General features: G+C 39.3%; 1 protein-coding gene across 2 annotated transcripts in view; it reads left to right on the forward strand.

The window, feature by feature from the left end:
- The window catches only part of si:ch211-89o9.6 (Krueppel-like factor 12), a 62462-nt gene that overhangs the window by 32244 nt on the left and 5702 nt on the right, over positions 1–24516 (forward strand). For both annotated transcript variants that reach the window (XM_034189223.1, XM_034189224.1), the window contains exons 4-7: positions 3123–3256; positions 14635–14734; positions 15270–15385; positions 22331–22715. In XM_034189223.1, the coding sequence (XP_034045114.1) occupies positions 3123–3256; positions 14635–14734; positions 15270–15385; positions 22331–22715 (735 nt within the window). The remainder of the gene's footprint in view (positions 1–3122; positions 3257–14634; positions 14735–15269; positions 15386–22330; positions 22716–24516) is intronic.

Here is a 24516-nt window from a genome sequence, read left to right on the forward strand (position 1 = left end):
ATTTTTCTTGGAATGCTGTGTGTGTGGGTGTTTTTTTTTTTTTTTTTTTTTTTTTTTTTTTTTTTTGGGGGGTGTTTGTTTTTGTTTTTTCAGCCATGCATACCACCCCTTGTTATGTCCAAATATCTCAATTTTAGTTTCATCAGTCCATAGCACCTTATTCCAAAATGAAGCTGGCTTATCCAAATGTGCTTTAGCATACCTCAAGCAACTCCATTTGTGGCGTGTATGCAGAAAAGGCTTCCTCCGCATTACTCTTCCATACAGTATCTCCATGTGCCAAATGCGCTGTGTAGTTAAACGGTGCACAGAGACACTATCTGCAGCAAGATCATGTTGTAGGTCTTTGGAGCATGTCTGTGGGTTGACTATGACTGTTCTCACCATCCTTCACTTCATCTTATCTGAGATTTTTCTTAGCCTGCCACTTCGGGCCTTAACTAGTACTGTGCCTGCGGTCTTCCATTTCCTCACTATGTTCCTCACAGTGGAAACTGACAGCTGAAATCTCTGAGATAGCTTTTTGTATCCTTCCCCTAAACCATGATGTTGAACAGTCTTTGTTTTCAGGTCATTTGATAGTTGTTTAGAGGTTCCCATGTTGCCACTCATTAGAAAAGATGCAAAGAGGAGAAACATTTGCAAATGGCCACCTTAAATGCCCTTTCTCATGATTGGATTCACCTGTGTAAGGAGGTCAAGGGTCAATGAGCTTACCAAACCAATTTTGTGTTCCAATAATTAGTGCTAAATGTATTCAAATCAATAAAATGACAAGGGTGCCCAAATTTATGCACCTGCCTATTTTTGTTTAAATAAATATTGAACACTTTCTGTAAATACTAGAAACTTCATTTCACTTCTCAAATATCAGTGTGTTCATCTCCTATATGATATATTTAACTGAAATTTCAGTTAAAGTAAGTAAGAGGTGCCCAAATGTTTGCATACAACTGTATTTCCTTTACACTTGATTCTGCAAGCTACCAAAATTAGTACATACATGATGAAGTTCAGAGGCCTGTTGTTAGCTTTTCAGTATGATTAACAAGCGCTTTGCAGGCCAGTGACAGTATTGGCAGATCTCAAGATATGCATAACCAATATGTATAAACAATTTATGTATAAACTATACTACTTGATACATCAAACAACTGCACAGACGAGCACAAAAAAAAAGCAAAGTGAGTTGAACAGCACCTGAGTCACAAAAAAATGGCTGTGCCCTAAAATTTTGGATGAACTTTATTTTAATAACCTCTGAAGTAGCTGTTGGAATTTGTTATTGGAACACGTGGCTACATCTGTGCCAGGTTTCACGACTGTCATTGGGAAAAAAAAATCATAGTTTTGTGTCAGGAGTCTGAAAATGTTTGTCACGTTTTACCACCACTTTCATTGCTTATTAACATAAGTCTCAGGTAACGTATTAATGAACGCAACGTAAAGTAGGGATAAATGTGTGATTATTTCTCTCTGTCTCTCTCTCTCTTGTTAGTTCACTGTAATTCTACAGAATGTTGTGATGTGTGATAATCAATCAATCAACTTTTTTCTTGTATAGCGCCAAATCACAACAAACAGTTGCCCCAAGGCGCTCCACATTGCAAGGCAAGGCCATACAATAATTATGAAACACAGTCTACGTCTAAAGCAACATAACCAAGGGATGGTCCAGGGTCACCCGATCCAGCCCTAACTATAAGCCTTAGCGAAAAGGAAAGTTTTAAGCCTAATCTTAAAAGTAGAGAGGGTATCTGTCTCCCTGATCTGAATTGGGAGCTGGTTCCACAGGAGAGGAGCCTGAAAGCTGAAGGCTCTGCCTCCCATTCTACTCTTACAAACCCTAGGAACTACAAGTAAGCCCGCAGTCTGAGAGCGAAGCGCTCTAATGGGGTAATATGGTACTATGAGGTCCCTAAGATAAGATGGGACCTGATTATTCAAAACCTTATAAGTAAGAAGAAGAATTTTAAATTCTATTCTAGCATTAACAGGAAGCCAATGAAGGGAGGCCAACACGGGTGAGATATGCTCTCTCCTGCTAGTCCCCGTCAGTACTCTAGCTGCAGCATTCTGAACCAACTGAAGGCTTTTTAGGGAACTTTTAGGACAACCTGATAATAATGAATTACAATAGTCCAGCCTAGAGGAAACAAATGCATGAATTAGTTGTTCAGCATCACTCTGAGACAAGACCTTTCTGATTTTAGAGATATTGCGTAAATGCAAAAAGGCAGTCCTACATATTTGTTTAATATGCGCTTTGAATGACATATCCTGATCAAAAATAACTCCAAGATTTCTCACAGTATTACTAGAGATCAGGGAAATGCCATCCAGAGTAACGATCTGGTTAGACACCATGCTTCTAAGATTTGTGGGGCCAAGTACAATAACTTCAGTTTTATCTGAGTTTAAAAGCAGGAAATTAGAGGTCATCCATGTCTTTATGTCTGTAAGACAATCCTGCAGTTTAGCTAATTGGTGCGTATCCTCTGGCTTCATGGATAGATAAAGCTGGGTATCATCTGCGTAACAATGAAAATTTAAGCAATACCGTCTAATAATACTGCCCAAGGGAAGCATGTATAAAGTGAATAAAATTGGTCCTAGCACAGAACCTTGTGGAACTCCATAATTAACTTTAGTCTGTGAAGAAGATTCCCCATTTACATGAACAAACTGTAATCTATTAGACAAATATGATTCAAACCACCGCAGCGCAATGCCTTTAATACCTATGACATAATGAGCAGCAGTGGCCTTGTTTGCCAAGAAACCTAAGCTTTGGAAATAAAAGAAACTGACAAACAAGTTTGTCTAATGACATGTAACTGAAAAGCCACACGCACTTTGCGAGAGGCGATCAGCTGTTTTGTTGAGCTGACATTAAGTGGCTTTGTTGAGCTGACATTAAGTGGCTTTGTAATCCAGCAGAGAACCACTGTGCCTTTTCCAGACCATTTTGTGCCACATAACCAGTTTTATTTTGAGGATTATTTTATTTTTCACTTCCTAAACACATTATTGTTGTCAACACAGTTACTTGCAGCCATGCTGTCATCCATAAGCCAAAAATTCTAAGTAGTGCATTTTTGTCTCTCTTCCCCACATTGAAGGAGTGGTGGAGTGTGGACCTCGTGGAGTTGGCACACAAAGACCCAGCCTTGAACAACAGGATATCCAGTCTTCTTCTAACCAGACCCAGGCGCCGAGCACCAGGCGACACACCAGCAGCAACAGAGGAGTGGAGGTCAGTGACTCCTCTCCTCAACTTAAGTCTGAGTTCAATGCCTGCGATGAGGGCAGAGACTCGATGCTTCACACCTCCTTTCCTGTAAAACATCACGAAATAATAAACCGCCACCAACAAATTGATGGTGACAGCAATGTCTCACAGTTTGCCATGTTTTGTGACACTGATAAAAGCAGTAATTCTGTGGAGGAACTTATTGACAATACCATGGCAGCTGAAGCAGATGGAAGGAGGCCGTCTTGTTCGTATTCGATGGCAGCAGCTGATTTCCCGTCAACTTCCAGTATTAATGGATGGAGACGTTACAGTGGCGATAGCGCTGGCTTCTCCTTGTCTCAGCCCTTTGGCACTATCAGCAAAGTTTCCCACCCAACTGGCAGCAAGGAAAGATTGTTTGTTTGCAGCTACTGTGGAAAAGCTTTTAACCGGCCCAAGAAGGTGGAGATCCACCAACGCGTGCACACAGGAGAGAGACCATTCAGCTGCTCCACATGTGGAAAGATGTTCTCAGAGGCCGGCAACCTGAGAAAGCACCAGAGAGTTCACACCAGGGAGAAACCATACAGCTGTGAGTTGTGTGGAAAGGGATTTGCCTGGTTAAGGAATCTCAAGATGCATCAACAAAAACATCATCCAGAAATGTCTGTTCAAGTGGAGAACTGGCCAGGGAACTGACCTGTCTTCTTAGTTTTGGTCACATCTGTCCAGCTGTGCTCCTCCAGAGCGGTGCCCTGCATGTTTTCCATCTTTCCCACAACTGATTTTAATCAGTCAAATGTGTTTAGTCAATCCAGACCTGGCACATGCCAGATCCAGATAATTAGCTCTGTGCTGAGCAGGGAGAGATGTGTGCAGGACAGGTGATCTCCAGGAGCAGGATTTGGAGACCCTGGTCTTTGATGTAATATCCAGGAGCTGCTGGCACAGTAATGACATTTTGACTCTATATCAATCAATCAATTTTTTTTATATAGCGCCAAATCACAACAAACAGTTGCCCCAAGGCGCTTTATATTGTAAGGCAAGGCCATACAATAATTATGTAAAACCCCAACGGTCAAAAATTTCATTCATATTCATTGTAGAACTGCTTAACTTACCTAAAGTGTGAAAGTAGTTGTTATATATTGGATTCATTGTAAGGCAGTGACTTAAGTTTTTGGATTGATGTATAAGAAACACACAAACAGTCTGTGTTTTCACCAGAAAATTGTGTATTTGAGGTGGCAAGTAGTATTTGCTACGTGTTGTTGGGTGTTTCTATTAGTTATTGTAATATATTAAATTTATTACACATTACTTTAGAATTGTGATAGTTTATGTATAAACAAGTGGAATCTAATATTATTGAAAGGGTTCTGACCTTTGACCATATCAAAGACCTTTTACTTTTTGTGCAAGGTATTCATTCAGTAGTATTTCAGCCATTGCCCAAGATACGTTTGTTCACAAGCTGTGCTAACAGTACCTATGCACTGGACAAACAAAATTGTTACCCTTACCAAAAAGTAGTACATGCAAGTATGTTTCAAGTATACTTCCAGTTTACTTTTTATATACTTATCAGTACTGTTTTTTGGTAAGGTTAGAGAAAGGACAAAGTAGTATTTGCCTTCACTGGTAGCTGAAAGTTAGAGCAAATGGAAACTCCTCAGTGTATTTTGGCTTGCTTTTAAAAGCCTTAGTGATGCTAATCATCCTAATGTTACCTTGGCACCTCTGCCTTCTCATCCCTTTACAGTCAAGAGTTACTACTGCTTTAATATTTATATTTTATTGTGAAGTACATTCATGAGCTGTTGGCAGCAGTTTTACATGTTTCATTTCCTGTCTGCAGCAGTAAAACAGAATCGGCCAAACCTCTGTCAAAAAAGCAGCAGCACTGAAAACAAATCACCCAGTTAGTTGAACAGCTTCTCCCCCCGCCCCCTGTAATAATTGGCTATCGATGAAGAATGTTTTTCTTGTTAATTTTCTTAAAATGGTTTGTGATGTAGTATTTGTACCTCTAATGCCTACACCAAGATGCTAAGGTGAAGTGGCTTTTTGAACGAGAATGAGAACTTGTGAATTTCAGTCTGTTCCAAGCAACAGGCCAAAATCAGTTCAGTGAAGGACAAAGGATGTAAAAATCACAAAAAAAAAATCTCCCCTTTCCACCGACCACATCAGCAGGTAATGTCACTGATGAGATCACTGAGTGAAGTTTGTGGCAGCAGTGGTTAGTTTGTTGTTGCAAAGTGGGGAGCTGAGAGTTTTTAGTTGTTAGTGCTTTCATATGTACACTTTATACAAGATTAAGATTTAGAAAGCAGTAAACGTGAGAAATGAAGATTAAAATTTCAAATGTGTTTTTAAGTAACTTAAAATGTGAAAATGAAGTTTGAAATTGTATTGTGGTCTGGAAGTTATTAGTGGCTTCAAAGATGACCTCACTCCCATTCAGGATATCCTGCCAAAGGTTTGGACTGACTGACTTTGATACCTGCTGAGCTGCTCCACCACAAGACCCTGTTCTGTCCAGCTGTGCTACCTATTAGCATGCGCCACCTAGTGGCTGTGCGTATGCTCAGACCCATATTTCTGAGCTTTGATAACATACCCTGCAAGTTATGTTCAGTGAAATCCTGTTCAGCAGCGAAGCCATCATGTACATGCAAATATTTATGTCTACAGGTCAGAAGATATGAGAAAGAGATTCTCAGACTTAAGTTGTTACATGGATTTAAGTGCATGGAAACAGAGCTCAGAAATATGGGTCAATGTGTGCGCAAAGCACCTCGGTAATATATTTACAAGGGTAGCACAGCATGACAGCACCCCGCCCCCAACCCTTAAATTCACCCACACCACCTCAGTTTAACAACAATTCCAATTCTCTCCCTTTGCCCTACAACTTCACCAGTTTTAAGCCTTTCACTTTTCAAATGTTTGTGGGACAGGGAGGCACACTGAAGGTTAGCGTTTGTTTCCACTTCAGTCACTGATGACTCTGAAATTTAATATTTTATACTTTAATTTTAGAAAGTCCTTTAGATGTACAATTTATGACAAAAAAAAAATCTAAATAAAAATACATGAGCAGGCAACAAAAACCACTAATTTTTCAGTCTGTGGAACAGTTTAAACCATACTTTTTTATTAGGGTAGTGCAGTTTTCCTGTTAAACTAACATGTTAACTCAAACAAAAAATGTTCTACATCAAAAAGCACGAATATTTTTTAATTTAATGCCTAAGCACTGTCTTTTTTTTTTTAGACTGTATCATAATGTGATCATACATTTGTCTTACTAGAATCTGTAGTACTATGTTAAACAAAAAAATACTTATAAATTATCAAATGCTCAGTTAATGCAGTGATGCACACTCACATCTGGGGCCTGTACTACGAAGCGGGGTTACTGGCTTATCAGGGTAACTTCGGGAGTAAGTTGATGACGTGTGGAGTAACTTCCCGGTTAACCCGTACTACGAAAGGTGGATAGGTTTTGAGCAAGGTACGCTGCCATGGCAACTTATGCTGTGCGCCAAACCTGCTCCGAGCAGGTTATGTTCTAGGTTAGCTAAAGGTTTTTGCTTAACCACTCCCTTTATAAGTACCGTCCATCCACCTTCAATCACTCCGAAGACAATTCCAGCCCACCTGGATGATCTGTTTGATATTGGGGCACAAATTGTGAGGGGCTCTCTTCGCAGGGCGAGGGTTTTTAAAGACCGCCAGAATCCGCTGACATATCCGGACGATATTCTCTATGAAAGATATAGATTCTCAGCCGAGGGAATTCGTTATCTTTGTCAGCTGATCAGGCCAGAAGTCTGTAACACCACCCATCGTACACTGTTTAAAAAAAAAAAAAAAAAGGCTGTTGTTTTCACAGGAAAACACTGGCAGCTGTGGTTACCAGGGAATTCCGGTAAAACATACAGCAGTTAAATGGACAAAAAAAGAGAGCTCTTGTTTGTAGATTTAACAGTTCCTTTAATGTGAGTCAGCTGTGGTTCATTCACTGTAAATCCATATACATATTATGTCTGTAATGTTATCTACTGTGCTGCTGTATGTTTTACAGGAATTCCCTGGTTTTACAGTGTAACAATGCCCCTACGATTGAGCAGTTAATGTGCCTTGTGCCTATTTTGCCAGTGGACAATTTATGTATTCCATCGGTGATGCTGAACATCTGAGCAAGAATACTGTATGTCGTATGATTCGCAAGGTAGTACTTGCTCTATCTAAACTGTTGGATGCATTTGTCGTTTTCCCTGGCCATTTATCCGCAATGCAAATCAAAAAAGGGTTTTATGCAATCGCGGGTAATTACTAATATCAAAATAGGTCTAATGCATGTCCATTAATTAGGCGAAGTGGGGCTTATCAAGCTATGAATATAAACCTACCGTTCTGAAGGATGTTTTTATATTTCATCTTCACCTGCTGCCAGGTGCGTTTGGCACTGCTATTGCATCTGAAATATTGACAGGATTAGGAATAGCAATCATACAGTCAAGGTAGCCTATTTAGGAAACATTAAATTAACCTAACATTTATTAGTAGGCCTATGCTCACTTCTGAATCATGTTGCATCTGGGCGTAATTAATGAAAGGTCTTTTTTTTTTTTTTTTACACATATTAGACATTCCACAGGTTAATCATCTGTAACAGATTTGGATAACAATTGAATTGTATTTACGCATTTACCCGATCAGCAATACATTGCCAACAAGCCTGTCTTGCTTTATTGGCAGACGATGTGTTCGATTTCCCCCTTAACATTAATTTAAATTCCTCGTAGCTCCGCATAATAATCGTGCATTCTTCTTCGGTAAAGTAAGGTGACTGCGCCATCATTGAAAAATGGTGACGTGTGCTGCAACCCGCCCCTTTTATGTGAACGCGCACAAACTCCACTTAGGTTAACACAGGTTCAACAAATCAACATCTTATTCAGCGTCGTAGTACCGATTAACACCACTTGAGAAAACCAGGTTTTGTTAACCCCGGTTTAAGAGGTTGACCCTGGGTTACATCTGAGTAAGTTAACCCCGCTTCGTAGTACAGGCCCCTGAAAGGCATGTAGAGAAATATGTGAGCATCTCTGATCTCGATCATTGACGAGCCATAAACATAATTAGATCACTTTTCCATTCATGTGCTCAATGTACGTTATTTGTCAAATTGGGTCAACATCTGATCACAAATACTTCAGATATCTTGCTAACATATGTACAAACACAGATGCGTAGAGACCAGGCTAATCACAACAGTGTTCACTTCAGGGGTGTGGCTTATTATTTGTATCTTCTATTGGCCTTTAAAATATCAGAGAAAAAGTAGCTTATTTTCATTTTGGCATGAGGGCAACACATAGTCAAATATTCACAAAAGCCAGATGAATTTGGATCCTGGTATTTGGGCAAACTGTTCCATAGCTGTTAAATAAAATCTCTTTATAAGCCTCAAGCAAATCGAAGCTAAACTTGTTTGTCAGTGAGTAAGTTCAACTAGTTTTGTTGGGAAAAAAAAAATCAAGTGACAAATGCCTCCTAGGTTGTATATAGGTGTTTTTATTTATTTACATTTCACAAAAGTAATTTTAAGGATTTGATTTTAAGCTTAGTAAAATTCAGTAAAATGGAAAATATGAGGCTTTCAAGGCAAATTATATTTTGTTTATATCCTACCATATCGTGTTTGCTTTTGTCTGATGTTTTCATTACTTGAAAATAAATGAATTTGAAAAAGTACAACCCAATGTTTGGACTGCTTTGATTAATAAATCACTTTGGTCTCTGAATTGTATGAAGCTTTCTGCTCTATGAAACAAACTACATTTAGCAGCCAGCTACTCCTGAAACAACTTTATCAAGTCATATATATTTTTAATGATGTAATTATTTATAAATTAAGCAGTGAATGTTTCTCATATTGGTAGTTAGAACACTGGCACTTATAAACCTCTGTCAGCATGTGTGTGCGTGTGCGCGCATGCTGAACAAAAATATAAATGCAACATTTTGTTTTTGCCCCATTTTCCATGAGCTGAAATCTAAAAGATTGTGTAGACACAAAAGACCTATTTCTCTGAAATATTGTTCACAAATGTGTCTAAATCTGTGTTAGTGAGCACTTCTCCTTTGCCACGATAATCCGTCCCACCTCACAGGTGTGGCATATCAAGATGCTGATTAGGCAGCATGATTATTGAACAGGTGTGCCTTAGGCTGGCCGCAATAAAAGGCCACTCTGAAATGTACAGTTTTATCACACAGCACAATGCCACAGATGTCACAAGTTTTGAGGACGCACGCAGTTGCATGCTGACTGCAGGAATGTCCACCAGAGCTATTGCCCATGAATTGAATGTTCATATCTCCAAAGGCATTTCAGAGAATTTGGCAGTACATCCAACCAGCCTCACAACTGCAGACCACGTGTAACCACACCAGCCTAGGACCTCCACATCTAGTATGTTCACCTCCAAGATTGTCTGAGACCAGCCACCCGGACAGACAAAAAATTTCTGCACAACCTGTCAGAAACCGTCTCAGGAAAGCTCATCGTCATGCTCATTGTCCTCATCAGAGTCTCGACCTGACTGCAGTTCGTCATCGGAACAGACTTGAGTGGGCAAATGCTCATATCCGATGACTTCTGGTTGCGGTTCAACTCTGTATGGATGATGTGTTGCACTGCGTGAGGCAAATTGTGGTCACACCAGATGTTGACTGGTTTTCTAACCGCCCCCCAATAAAGCAAAATCGCACAATTTAGAGTGGCCTTTTGTTGTGGCCAGCCTAAGGCACACCTGTGCAATAATCATGCTGTCTAATCAGCATCTTGATATGCCAAAGCTGTGAGGTGGGATGGATTATCTCGGCAAACAAGTGCTCACTAACACAGATTTAGACAGATTTGTGAACAATATTTGAGAGAAATAAGTCTTATGTGTATATAGAAAATGTTTTAGATCTTTGAGTTCAGCTCATGAAAAATGGGAGCAAAAGCAAAGTGTTGTGTTTATTTTTTATGTTTTATTTAATGCTGGTACAGACTGAACACAGAGTTCCAGCATACATTGTGGTCAACCAGATTATCTGTAACAGTCATCAGTGTTTCAGCCCAATTTATGTAATTAAGTCCCTTCAGCTTCTCCTTTGTTCTTTCGCTCAGGGTCGCCACACCAGATCCGAGGTGGATCTGTGATTTAGCACAAGTTTTGCAACAGATGCCTTTCCTGACGCAACTCCACATTATATGGAGAACAGGCAGGGATGGCCTTGAGCTGGGAACCTTCCACTTTGGAAACAAGTGCACTTAACCGTGCCATAAATATTACGCTAGAGTACCCATTTTTTAAAATGTGTAACTGGAACCATGAAGTACCTGTCCTTGGTTCCATTGGCTTCACGCCTTGTAGTTCTTCACAGTGCTATGTAAATTCCCACTTAAAGCTATTTAAACTGAACAAATTGGAAATGGAATATTAAGACCCCATGAAGAACTGCAGCAGGACATAACGGCGACATGTTTACAACAGAGATTAAACTGTTTTTTGTTGTTGTTTATAAAATGATGAAGCCATGTTGAATAGTAGACTTTCTTCATAATATTGTCAAGCAAGTATTGTTACACATCCAGTGTCTCTCCACTGGGATAGTTCTGTGACTGCTGGATGACCTTAATGTGATTTGTGCTATCAATATTCTGCCTTTTTAATTCATAGAATGTATAATAATATTACAACTTAGTCAAAAGGAAATGTTTCCAAAAGTATTAAGTATGAGATTTCCATTTGTTTTTACATATTGTACAGGACAATGAGGTACAGTTGAGAAGTGTTAATCAAAAGTCAACTTATTTCAAGTGTGAGCACAAATCTAGTCTTGACAAGGAAGTTTAAAACCCAACTTGAGAGCCTAGACCAATAAATACAGAAATGTAACAATACCGTTTTTGTTAGTACACCTTCTTGAGGGGAGGAATAATGATTTTGAACAGTTTCCTATAATGGTATTATGTAACTATTTGAAAAGTGAGTTCTGTGTTTGTATACAGAAAAAGTAGATCTTTAGATTATCCCACTTGCAACCTAACAAAAATTGGTCATCTTATTTTCTGTGGATAGAAATGAATACACATTACCTTATCAAGCCGTATTTGAATGGTTTTTAAGGCCCATTTTAAACCAGATAAATGTTTTTAAAAAATGAGGAAAAACCAAAAGGATACAAACAAATCTGTGCAGCAGCAAGTAGCCTGACATTTCAGTAGACTCCTAAAGAGCTCTCAAATACAAACCCTCTTCCCTGAAGATACAGTTGTATGCAAAAGCTTGGGCACCCCACATCATTTTCATGATTTTTCCTTTATAAATCATTGGTTGTCTGGATCAGAAATTTCAGTTAAATATATCATCATATAGCAGACAAAAACAGTGATATTTGAGAAGTGAAATGAAGTTTATAGGATTTACAGAAAGTGTGCAATAATTCTTTAAAAAAATTAGGCAGGTGCATAAATTTGGGCACCCCAACAGAAAAAAATACATCAATATTTAGTAGATCCTCCTTTTGCAGAAATAACAGTCTCTACAGGCTTCCTATAGCTTCCAATGAGAGTCTGGATTCTGGTTGAAGGTATTTTAGCCCATTCTCCTTTACTAAACATCTCAGGTTTGTTGGTTTCCGAGCACGGGCAGCCCACTCAAAATCACACCACAGATTTTCAATAATATTCAGGTCTGGGCACTGAGAAAGCCATTCCGGAACATTGTACTTGTTCCTCTGCATGAATGCCTTAGTAGATTTTGAGCAGTGTTTAGGGTCGTCGTCTTGTTGAAAGATCCAGCCCCGGCGCAACTTCAACTTTGTCACTGATTCGTGAATATTGTTCTCATGAATGTGCTGATATTGACTGGAATCCATGTGACCCTCGACTTTAACAAGATTCCCAGTACCTGCACTGGCCACACAGCCAAAGCATGATGGAACCACCTCCAAATTTTACTGTAGGTAGCAAGCAATGCTGTGTTCTTTTTCAGCCATGCATACCGCCCCTTATGTCCAAATAACTAAATTTTACTTTCATCAGTCCACAGCACCTTATTCCAAAATGAATCTGGCTTGTTCAAATGTGCTTTAGCATACCTCAAGCAACTCTGTTTGTGGCGTGTACGCAGAAAAGGTTTCCTCTGCATTGCAGCATCTCCTTGTGCGAAGTGTGCTGTATAGTTGAACGATGCACAGAGACACTATCTGCTGCAAGAGCATGTTGCAGGTCTGTGGGTTGACTATGACTGTTCTCACCATTCTTCGCTTCAGCTTATGAGATTTTTCTTGGTCTGCTACTTCGGGCCTTAACTAGTACTGTGCCTGCAGTCTTCCATTTCCTCACTATGTTCCTCACAGTGAAAACTGACAGCTGAAATCTCTGAGATAGCTTTTGTATCCTTCCCCTAAACCATGATGTTGAACAATCTTTGTTTTCAGGTCATTTGAGAGTTGTTTAGAGGCTCCCATGTTGTCACTCATTAGAAGAGATGCAAAGAGGGGAAACATTTGCAAATGGCTACCTTAAATACCCTTTCTCATGATTGAATTCACCTGTGTAAGGAGGTCAAGGGTCAATGATTGTCAGTTTTGTGTTCCAATAATTAGTGCTAAATGTATTCAAATCAGAATGACAAGGGTGCCCAAATTTATGCACCTGCCAAATTTTGTTTAAATTATTGCCCACTTTATGTAAATACTAGAAACTTCGTCTCTTCTCAGATATCAGTGTGTTTATTTGCTATATATATTTTGCTGATATATTTAACTGAAATTTCTGATACAGACAACCAATGATTTATAAAGAAAAATCCTGAAAATTATCAGGGGTTCCCAAACTTTTGCATACAACTGTATTTCTTTTTCAGAGAAATGCTTGTGTTTAGTCCTACAGCACAGAATAATAGATAATCCATTTGTTCTCGAAAATTTGTTGCAGGTTGGTCGGAAGTTGTGGATTTTTTATTTTTTTTTATTTCAGAATTTGGATGCAGACTGAAGTCAAAGTCTACATGTATCAAGAAAGTGATGGCTTTATGATAAATTTTCAGGTCAGTGTTTGAGTTGTGTGTAGACGTACAAACCTAGTTACACTGATTGGAGGAGAAACTACCACAACAGATGACAAGCACCAGGGAAAACAAAGTACATACCTCTGTCAAAGATGCCACAGTTCCCGTTAATTGAAGACTGTACCAAATTACAGTTCTTACTCTACTTCTTTGGACCACCCTGTCTGGAAAATACTCTTGTTCATCAGATTTCTGACGTGATGGCTCACTTTTGTTTCTGATCTCTGACCTTCAATCCTGATGGCTGAACTTGCGTCATGATGCAATGTAATTGGATCATCTGATCCTGATTGCTTTTAGCCTGTAAGCAGGACCATATCAATCAGGATCAATGATCAAAGGCCAAGGATCAAAGCAATCGGGAACTTCGTGCAATGATTAAAACCTGGACTATGCACCCTGAACACTAGCATTCTGTCCAGGGTGTACCCCGCCTTGCGCCCTGTGTCTGCTGGGATAGGCTTCAGTCCCCTTGTGACCCCTAACTGATGTACCTGAGCATAGAAAATGGATGGATGTGCCCACATCCACCCAAAGGTTTAAGGTGTGTTTTTCTTTGACTGAAGACTGACCTTTCCAGCAAGTTTCATTTAAATCTTTTTTTTTTTTAGATCTGGCACAGATGATGGTAATAATAAGAGTCCATTTTATTAGTAAATCAGTTAAGTGCATACAAAAGCGTTATTAACCAACTGCCATTGCTGCGCAATCTTCTTAGAATGTCAGTAGGTCAAAGTGTAGACGTTTGGCACAGAGACGCGTAAAATCTAGCTGAGTGAAGAAAATAAGTGTGCACTTGTCTGTGCATCTTAAACTAAGTTATTGGTTCAGTGGACTTTAGGTCATGCAATGACGTTACCACAGAAAATATCCATGGAAATGCTACCTACATTTACCTGATGTTTTTTTCTCATTATTCTCAAATGAAAATGATCATCCAGTTGTTTTAAAAAAACAAACAACAAAAACCAGCCTGAACACCAGCACCGTTACACATGTACAAAGAATTCAGCCTGGAAGCAGAGTTAAAACTATTAAATGCAAGTTGCTGAACTGGTTCTTCTGACCAAAATCTCCAGAGATTGATATTTTACATCCAAAGGCTTCTTTGTAACAAAAATAATTCTTTTTTGTTTCTTCACAGTAATGGACTCTTTTAAAGAGCTGTTTTACCAACAGCATTGTAGAGTTTAGATTTTGTGTTACATTGCTCTGATCCAATAATACCTTTTGTTTTCTCTCTGTCTGCAGAAGGAAGAGGAGGCCGACGTGGTGCTGGTTAAGGTGGAAGAGGCAGCACCAGGGACTGTTCCAAGATCCCAGAGTCAGACAGGTCTCAGTATACAGGAAGGTAAGTACAGAGCAGGAGCGCAGGTTTGGGAATTTCTTAGGATCAGTCTTCATGGTGTAATGAGGTCAGGTCTGGGAGAATGTGCTGGAGCCACACGTCGTGTGTTCTGATCAGCAACCATCCATGTGGACACCTGAACCATCCCCACTTCCTGAATGTAGCTATCGATATGCCGCGGCTTTCCAGCTGGCGGGATCCTCAGATCTGAGTCACCTGCACGCTGCTGGATTGATCCAGTGAAGAGTGGTGTGTTAGTGGGTGTGTGCATGAGCCAGCACACAGTTGGTGGAGAAGGCCAAGGGGCATGACCACGCTTCACCTGGCTGCAGCAGATAGATGTGTACTTTGGAGAAGTGGGGATGGATCTGTTGTCTGCCTGGTGGTTGCCATCCATGACCCAAGGCGGTTCTGCGATGCGGTGGATACAGCAATGTGTGGCACAATTTAGACCTGACCTGGAGGAACCAGACATACATCGTGGGTAAGAGACTGAAGAAGAAAATGACTCTCATTTCATCTTTATCTTTCTGTCTAGGGTTAGTGGAGTCGAGCACCGATGACTACAAAGGACCTCTTGCTTTTGATGAAACGACACAAAATTCCAGCCATCAGCTGTGTGACCTGCAGGAGTCTAGCCGGGGCTTCTTAGAGGTCAGCTATGGTCGTCCTTCACTGTGGACTAGTGGGGGGGATAACATTTGTCACCAGGAAAACCTCCCGGGGCCGTCCTCTCACTGCGCTCCTCTCTCGTATCCCCCTGGCTCAATCATTGGCTCAGAGCCGAGCCGATCTAGGAGGGGCTTGTCTGTTGAGGGTTCGGCAGGACGACGTTTGGCTGTTGAAAGTTCTGGAGGATTGTGTGTCTCCTCCCCTGTATTGCTTCAGCAGCCCCCTGTTATTGATCTGTCAGACGAGTCCTCACCCATTGAGTTTTCAGGTCAAATGCAGGCAGTGAAAGGTTCTACGCAGGGACCCACACAGCTTCCGGATGAAGGACAGGATCAGGGCAGCTGCACCAGTGCCAGCGGAAAGATGAAAATCCCCAGGAAGAAGGGTTGTATCTGTAAGTTCTGTGGCAAAGGCTTTGGTTCACCGGCAAATTTAGAATCCCACCTCAGGACTCACACTGGCGAGAGGCCTTATGGCTGTACAGTCTGTGGGAAAAAATTCTCTCAGTTCTGGAACCTCAAGATCCATCGGAACATCCACACTGGGGAGAGACCGTACCAGTGTTCCATTTGTCCAGAGAGATTCTCTGACCCCAGCAATCTTAAAAAACACCAAAAGAGACACCACCCACAAATCTAGCGAGTGGAACATGGTGCGCTTCACATAATTGTTTTTTTTGGGGGGGTGTCACCTCAAAAACTATAAACTAGTCAGTTTGATTATTGAGGTATTTTGTTTTTGTTTTTATTTTTTGCCATTTAACTGCAGCTCTTGTTAAAATGTTAAAGGCAACATCAAAAGACAACCATATCTTGCTGCCAGTACACATGTGAAGGTCCTAGTGGCCACTTTTATTCATATATTTGTAAAAAAAAAAAAAAGTAACATCACCAGTAATGGAAAGGCAAAAAATAAATAAAAAACAAAATGGCCACTGGACTTTAAATGATTTACTAATCCTTATACCATTACTTTTATGTCCACAGAGGTTCAGAGGACATCATCCTGTAACTTTAATAATATCATTTGATCAAATCTGTAGCCACGGTGTTAATGGAGATATTATAGTCAATGTGTTTTTGGACTGTTTTTCTTGACTGTGACCTTTGACCAATTTGTTCTGAATGTGAATGGAGATACTGGACCCAGTAATATTCCCACTAATTTTGGTGAACATCCCTGCAGCCATTTTTTTTACCATGTATGACGACAAATACCCTGCTCACGTGGCAGGGAGCAGGGTGACGAGAGTTGTCAACTGAGACACTAGAAAGCATTATACAGTTCATCGTGAAAGTAGCAAATGCCCAACAAAATGACTGAAAAACCAGAGTGACTGAGTGGAAATTAGGATATTGGAATGGATATAATGTGTTTGTTACCTTTGGCTGTGCGTCCAACGGTACAAGACAACCTACAACATAAACTACTCACCAGAATTACTTTTGCCAGCTGTTTTAATTATGTGCTAGTCTTTGATGAGTATAAAGACAGTATGTCTGGCAGTTTACATTAACTCAGATTCTTTTAAATGTACTTCGCAATACACGCTTTTTTATAGCAGAGTAGTGGCAGCCTCACTCATAACAGAGTGATGGGATTTATTGTGAAAGGGCAGCACTGGTACTCAGGTTAATGTTACCAGGGTAACTGGAGATGGGGATAACCTAACATTAAGACAAACATTAATATTAAACCAGATTATAGTCAAGTTGCTATAAACATTGAATTACCAAAATGCATTCTGTCAGTTGGCCTTTTGTCCATTAATGGTTAAGACCAACACAGGCGGCAAGCTTCAGCAGTAACTACTGAGTGAAATGTACGTCCGTATGTACATACATCATGCTTAGATATGACAGATGTGGGTCAAATCCTAAATCACACCAGGTGTATATCTAACAAGCTTTGTTGAAATATATTGAAAACTGTCCATATACTAACAGTTTGTTTTTTTTTATTTGAGGTACCCCAAACAAAAACAATTAAAAAGTGTGGTATTTTCACTGTTTAGCAGAACAGTGTATGTTAGATATGTAATGAAATGTTGAGGTTTAAATGTGATGTAAATCTTTGTAGAGATGAACCTTTTATTTGATTGACTTGTCAGTTCATGGAAAATTGATGACTATAATACCGTTATTGTCATTTATCAAACCAAAAGTGCCAAACATTTTAACTTCCAGTTTTTTATGCCATTTTCTTTCTTTTTATATTACTGTAAAGTCAATATGTTTGGGCTTTGGAGTTATTAGTGCAGCAGGTGACTGCAACAATCCTTCAAATGGTGATGCAAGCACCAAATTCAGCACAAATACTCCTTAGACATTACTCTTTAGAAAATAACGACTGGCTGCTGTTTGTCCATGATTGAAGTTACACACATGCACGTACACAGAGACCACTTGGCTTTTAATATATAGATAAATTGCACCATCTTTCATGCTTAGTTATCACGTTACGGAGTAAGATATGTCACATGTCATGGAATCCAATGGCTGTCGACATTGTTTGACATGTACTTTGAAAACCAAGCATCCAACACAGTCAAAACGATTCCATTTATTAATCCTATTGGTTCAGCTAATGATTTGTATCACTTTTTACCAAAATTGAAGCAACTTTAACTTTTGACCCCTGTATAAACAGAAGAGAGTGACTATACACCCAACGTTGGGTCAATAAAGTAAATACGCGAGCATATACGCCCAACCACAACCGACCAGTGAACGCACTTGTAAGCTCACTTCCGGTTTCAACGCGGGAGGGGAAAAAAGGCAGATATTTTCTCACCAGCTGCAGGGGAGGGTTTGCAGCCCGCGGAGGAGCTGTGATCTAAAGCGGTTCTGTTTGGCTCATCACACCCAGGGAACAGTGTCAAACTAACACCATCTTGCAGCCAACAAGCAGCATTTTGTTCAAAAACTGTTTCGTCGTTGTTAACAGGCTTCCATTAAAAATGTTTATAAAGTTTGTCTGTTTTCATCCATTGCGGCGTTTTCGCAGTAATTAAAGACGGCGCCATTAAATGTGTCAAACATACACCGCAATAGAGCCTTAAAAAGTGGTGTAAAAAACGTAGTTTAGATGCACCAAACATGTCAAATACACGATCACGGTTGGGCGAATAAGATAAGACATTATATTTATCTGCGGTTATATTATCAATGGTTGTGCATGTAACGTTCAATGTATGACTTATCTGCCCAATGGTTGGGTGAATAAGGTAGGACATTATATTTATTTGCCCAATGGTTGGGCATATAGCCTTTGCCTAAACAGAAACTGACCTTTGTCACCATTCATGTTGTTTTAACCACATAACTCCATAACATTCAGTCACAGACAGTCCAAACTATACCTTTTTGGAATATTTATGAACTGACAAATAATGTGGTGTAGTTTTCAATATGATTGGAGCATTTTAAAATTTTGACCGCTGTGTAATTCTTCAGTTGACGAGTAATGTCATTCGTACTGAATTCAGTGCTTGCATCACCATTTGAAGGATTCATCTGTAAACATTATCTTCTGCGCTATATAGACAAAACAATACATTTGCACGTTACGCTGACTGACAAATTAGGATGATAATCTTTCATCATTTTCTGATGTATAAGCTAATTAACAGTAATTACTAGTAATACATAAAAAGCTATGTAACTCATCCTGTTCTTCCAGTGAAAATACTTTGAGATTGTTTTTGACAGTGCGAGATCTCTGATATATTCTTTATTTTATTCGGGGGTTTTTTCGCCTCCCCTCTGAAGATTTTATGTTTGCAAAGGCTATGTGATAATTCTGTGAAATAATATGCCATTGTAGCATTTTGTAATGAAATAAAATGTTTGTAAAATCAAATTAACTGTCCCATTGTGTCACAATTTTGTATAATCATGCTTAATGTTCAATATTTGCAATGTGAATAATTAAAAAAAAGTTTAAAACTGAATTTGTGACTGTGTTTTATTTAATTATAAATCATCCCATTCATTCATTGCTGTAGGGCAGTGATATTGCAAAATTGTGACACAATATTACAATAGAGTATTTACTGTAGTTTCTAATATTTCACAAACTACATTTAATAGTTTCTATTGAACGAATGCATACAGTTTTAAATTGTTGCCTGCGTGTAGGTGGATTAAGTTCTCAAAAAAAAGTTCAAAAATGACAGTTGAGCTGAGTCACACAGTCAACTGCTATACTTGAGTTTCATAAAGTTGGGTGTGGTGTGTATATATATATATATATATATATATATATAAAATATGGCTTTTGTGTGATTCTATTTTTCTCTTTACTGTATATTCATTTTAGTGCTACGGATGAAAATCACTAGTTGACTAATTGGGACTATTAGCTGTCAAAGGTCAAATTAAGCAGAAAAACTTCAAATTGACTTGAAATATATGGAAACAGTATTTATTATAGTAGATGCAACATATTTCTTAAGAGTGCTGTGCTGTTGAGGATACTGCTTGATGGCCATCATCACTGAAAATTTCTGCAATGGCACCCTGTGCTTTGATAGCTGGCAACTAGTGTGAATGACCAAACTAGCTGTAGCTGACTATTATGATTCATCACCCTGACCCTACTGTATATGTTTATATAGTCCAACAAATATGTGTGCACAAGCAATACATCTTAACATTCAGAAAGTATAGTAGGCCTTTTTTTCTAAGGTATGCATCTTTCAGCTTGATTTGGGGATGGAAGTCACTGACATGCATCATGATGCTATGCCCGTGCTCTGTTTTACTGAGCATGATCCAACTCAGGTTCCTACTAAACACCAGGTTGTTGCAGATGAATGACTATTTTCAGGATCGCAAGTGTGCCAGGGTGGTTGCCGGTAGAGGTCCAAAGCAGTTCTGTGAGGTGATGCATGCTTCAAAACCTTAATGGACCTGACCCAGGAAAGACCTGGCATCTATTTCCTGATGTAGCTCAGTGATAAAAGAGTTGCTCTGCCACATACAGTAGTGTTCAGAATAATAGTAGTGCTATGTGACTAAAAAGATTAATCCAGGTTTTGAGTAGATTTCGTATTGTTACATGAGAAACAAGGTACCAGTAGATTCAGTAGATTCTCACAAATCCAACAAGACCAAGCATTCATGATATGCACACTCTTAAGGCTATGAAATTGGGCTATTAGTAAAAAAAAAAGTAGAAAAGGGGGTGTTCACAATAATAGTAGTGTGGCATTCAGTCAGTGAGTTCGTCAATTTTGTGGAACAAACAGGTGTGAATCAGGTGTCCCCTATTTAAGGATGAAGCCAGCACCTGTTGAACATGCTTTTCTCTTTGAAAGCCTGAGGAAAATGGGATGTTCAAGACATTGTTCAGAAGAACAGTGTAGTTTGATTAAAAAGTTGATTGGAGAGGGGAAAACTTATACGCAGGTGCAAAAAATTATAGGCTGTTCATCTACAATGATCTCCAATGCTTTAAAATAGACAAAAAAAACAGAGATGCGTGGAAGAAAACTAAAAACAACCATCAAAATGGATAGAAGAATAACCAGAATGGCAAAGGCTCACCCGTTGATCAGTTCCAGGAAGAGTCAAAGACAGTCTGGAGTTACCTGTAAGTGCTGTGACAGTTAGAAGACACCTGTGTGAAGCTAATTTATTTGCAAGAATCCCCGCGAAGTCCCTCTGTTAAATAAAAGACGTGCAGAAGAGGTTAAAATTTGCCAAAGAACACGTCAACTGGCCTAAAGAGAAATGGAGGAGTATTTTGTGGACTGATGAGAGTAAAATTGTTCTTTTTGGGTCCAAGGGCCGCAGACAGTTTGTGAGACGACCCCCAAACTCTGAATTCAAGCCACAGTTCACAGTGAAGACAGTGAAGCATGGTGGTGCAAGCATCATGATATGGGCATGTTTCTCCTACTATGGTGTTGGGCCTATATATCGCATACCAGGTATCATGGATCAGTTTGGATATGTCAAAATACTTGAAGAGGTCATGCCCTTGAAATGGGTGTTTCAACAAGACAATGACCCCAAGCACACTAGTAAATGAGCAAAATCTTGGTTCCAAACCAACAAAATTAATGCCTCGCAGATGTGAAGAAATCATGAAAAACTGTGGTTATACAACTAAATACTAGTTTAGTGATTCACAGGATTGCTAAAAAAGCAGTTTGAACATAAAAGTTTTGAGTTTGTAGCGTCAACAGCAGATGCTACTACGTATTATTGTGAACACCCCCTTTTCTACTTTTTTTTTACTAATAGCCCAATTTCATAGCCTTAAGAGTGTGCATATCATGAATGCTTGGTCTTGTTGGATTTGTGAGAATCTACTGAATCCACCGGTACCTTGTTTCCCATGTAACAATAATAAATTTGCTCAAAACCTGGATTAATCTTTTTAGTCACATAGCACTACTATTATTCTGAATACTAAGAGATGGGTTCATTTCCTGGTCAAAAATAAAAAATACCTGTCCTTGTCCTTGAACAAGACAATTCATTGGCACTATCCCAGTCCACCCGGCAGTAAATGGGTACTGGCCTTGGCATTTGAAGTACCCTGTGAAGGACTTGCATCCTGTCTAGTGGAGTGAACAACTCTCACCCATTTCATGCTATGGTATCCAGGGATAAGTACTGGTACCGCTGGACCTCTGGGTCTATGTAGGATTTTCTATCTCTTCTTCCTAATGGTTAATCAGAATGAAATGGAGAAAAGGAAAAGAACATGTTTGGAAAGCATGTATAATATACTCTTCTGTCAGATTTAGAATACCAACATTGGCCTCTTCACCCAACATATAAAATTGTAGTTATAATCTGGAATGACAGGACTGAACTCTTTATTAACAATCTCACAATTTTGATGCATTTATGTGTCTAAAGAACTTTCAAAAATAGTTATTTCTGTTTGTTTTCCTTCTTCCCGTTCTTCCAGTCAAATCCTGTTATAGAAGAGTCCAGTGGCGTTGACCCAGTGCAGTTGAGGGTGCCAGATACCAAGACCCAACATCTACAAAGATCCAACAACCCATCCAGCTCAGAGTGCTCACTGTTTGAACTGGAGACATTTTTTAATCGCTGGGCTCCCACTGGAGACTCTGTATCCCCCTCCGCTGGCCCTTCATATTCTTATCCCTGTGCGGACTCAGACGGTGGCAAACATGATGATGTTATTGTCGTAGAGAGTGAGCTACAACCAGAAATTGTGCTTCAGCCCTCAGAAGGAGGAAGTACTTCCGGAGTAAGGATGGGTGGAAGCCAGAGTTTCCCCTCCATTCCAGGCCAAGGCAGTGTTCACATTCAGCCAGCTGGTTCACAAGGTAACAAAATGGAACATATTATACATCCTAATTTTTAAAATCAGGATTTAAAAAGTTGAGAATTCTTTTAACTTCTCACTTTAGGGTGGATTGTAGTCACAAGTGGGGTCTTCCCTATGTTTCCAGGGCCCTATGTTCCTGTGGTACAAAATGGTATCATAATAAAGGTCCTATGTAAGGTTGTCACCTTTCAGAAATGAAAATAAAGGACGCCCGCCACTGCTCCTCAGGGTCACTACCACCACCCAACGAGTGGTATATTTATTTTTGAAAAAAGCATTTAGTCATACTTAAAACTTTAAGTACTTTATTAACACACACCTGTTAATGATAAACTGTGCAGTCACTGAAGTGTGCAATAACAAACATAAATATTAAGGAAAACAGACCAATAATTTTAATCATTAAATTGAGGACATTTTTACTGTAAGAGGAAATAACAAATAAAAATTCTTGTTTGCCTACAGTTTGCCTTGTACACTGCAAAAAACTGTCCCTCTCAAAATAAGACAATCTGAAATCTACACAAATTGTCTTGTATTAAGCAAAACAAATCTGCTAGTGGGGTAAGAAATATTTACTTGGTTAGAATTCTCAAAACTAGCAAAATGTCTAGGCACTGAATAATCAAAATGTGCCTTAAAACTAGACAGATTTCTTATTTGTTTTACTTTTTTAGATATCAGTTTTTGCAGATTACCCATTGCCACTAACGCTGTAAAGCCAGAGGTTCGACTCTTCCCACTCACATCTGTATATTTGCAAATGTTTTTGCTTCTTTGGATGTGGTGAAGTTTCGGGTGTAGACATGCCAGGCAATCAGGCAATCCGTGGCAGGACCAGAAAGGTGGGCACACGGAGCTGCAGATGTGAAAGTCTGAAATCTGTTCTCTGTACCTCGCATCAGGTCCTCGCTACTTTTATTTTGTTCATTATTCAGTTTTGATGAGTGTGTGAGGGACATTTATGAAAATATGGAACAATACAGGATGCAACAATTAATTGTCAAATAAAGGACAATTCTGTGTTTTAAGGAACAGGTGGCAACCCTAGTCCTATGATCCCAGGATCCTGTGTTCCTCAGTTCCCTAAAGCTCACAGTGGTTAGGACTAATGTGTGTTACCAGAAAAGTGAACTGGTGATTATAGACTCTGGAAGCTTTGGGAACGCTCCTGCCACAAGTACCAGTAGCTAAGTGCAAACTTCCTCGGCTAATATTTGCTGTGATAATAAGGACGTCCAGTTAACTTGTTTTTTCTGCATAAGCATTTCAATTTAAGTGAACAGAACTTTGTATTTTTGTCCCCTTCACTTAGCAAAGAAACCTCATTTCAGTCACTGGTGGGCACAGCTAACCTAAACGTTAGCCCCAATAACCGCTAATCCACTAACTGGAAAGTTACCTGTGGCAATGCTAAAGCAACAAACCGCTAAAATATTTAGCTGAAGCTACCTACAGCCTGCAGCCTGGACCTTTATCAAACCAATTTATTATGTATATACAACCCCTGACAAAAATTATGGAATCACCGGCCTCGGAGGATGTTCATTCAGTTGTTTAATTTTGTAGAAAAAAAAAGCAGATCACAGACATAACACAAAACTAAAGTCATTTCAAATGGCAACTTTCTGGCTTTAAGAAACACTATAAGAAATCAGGAAAAAAAATTGTGGCAGTCAGTAACTGTTACTTTTTTAGACCAAGCAGAGGGAAAAAATATGGAATCACTCAATTCTGAGGAAAAAATTATGGAATCATGAAAAACAAAAGAACGCTTCAATACATCACTAGTATTTTGT

Source organism: Thalassophryne amazonica, chromosome 15 (genome assembly GCF_902500255.1).
Source record: "Thalassophryne amazonica chromosome 15, fThaAma1.1, whole genome shotgun sequence".
NCBI classification, from domain to species: domain Eukaryota; kingdom Metazoa; phylum Chordata; class Actinopteri; order Batrachoidiformes; family Batrachoididae; genus Thalassophryne; species Thalassophryne amazonica.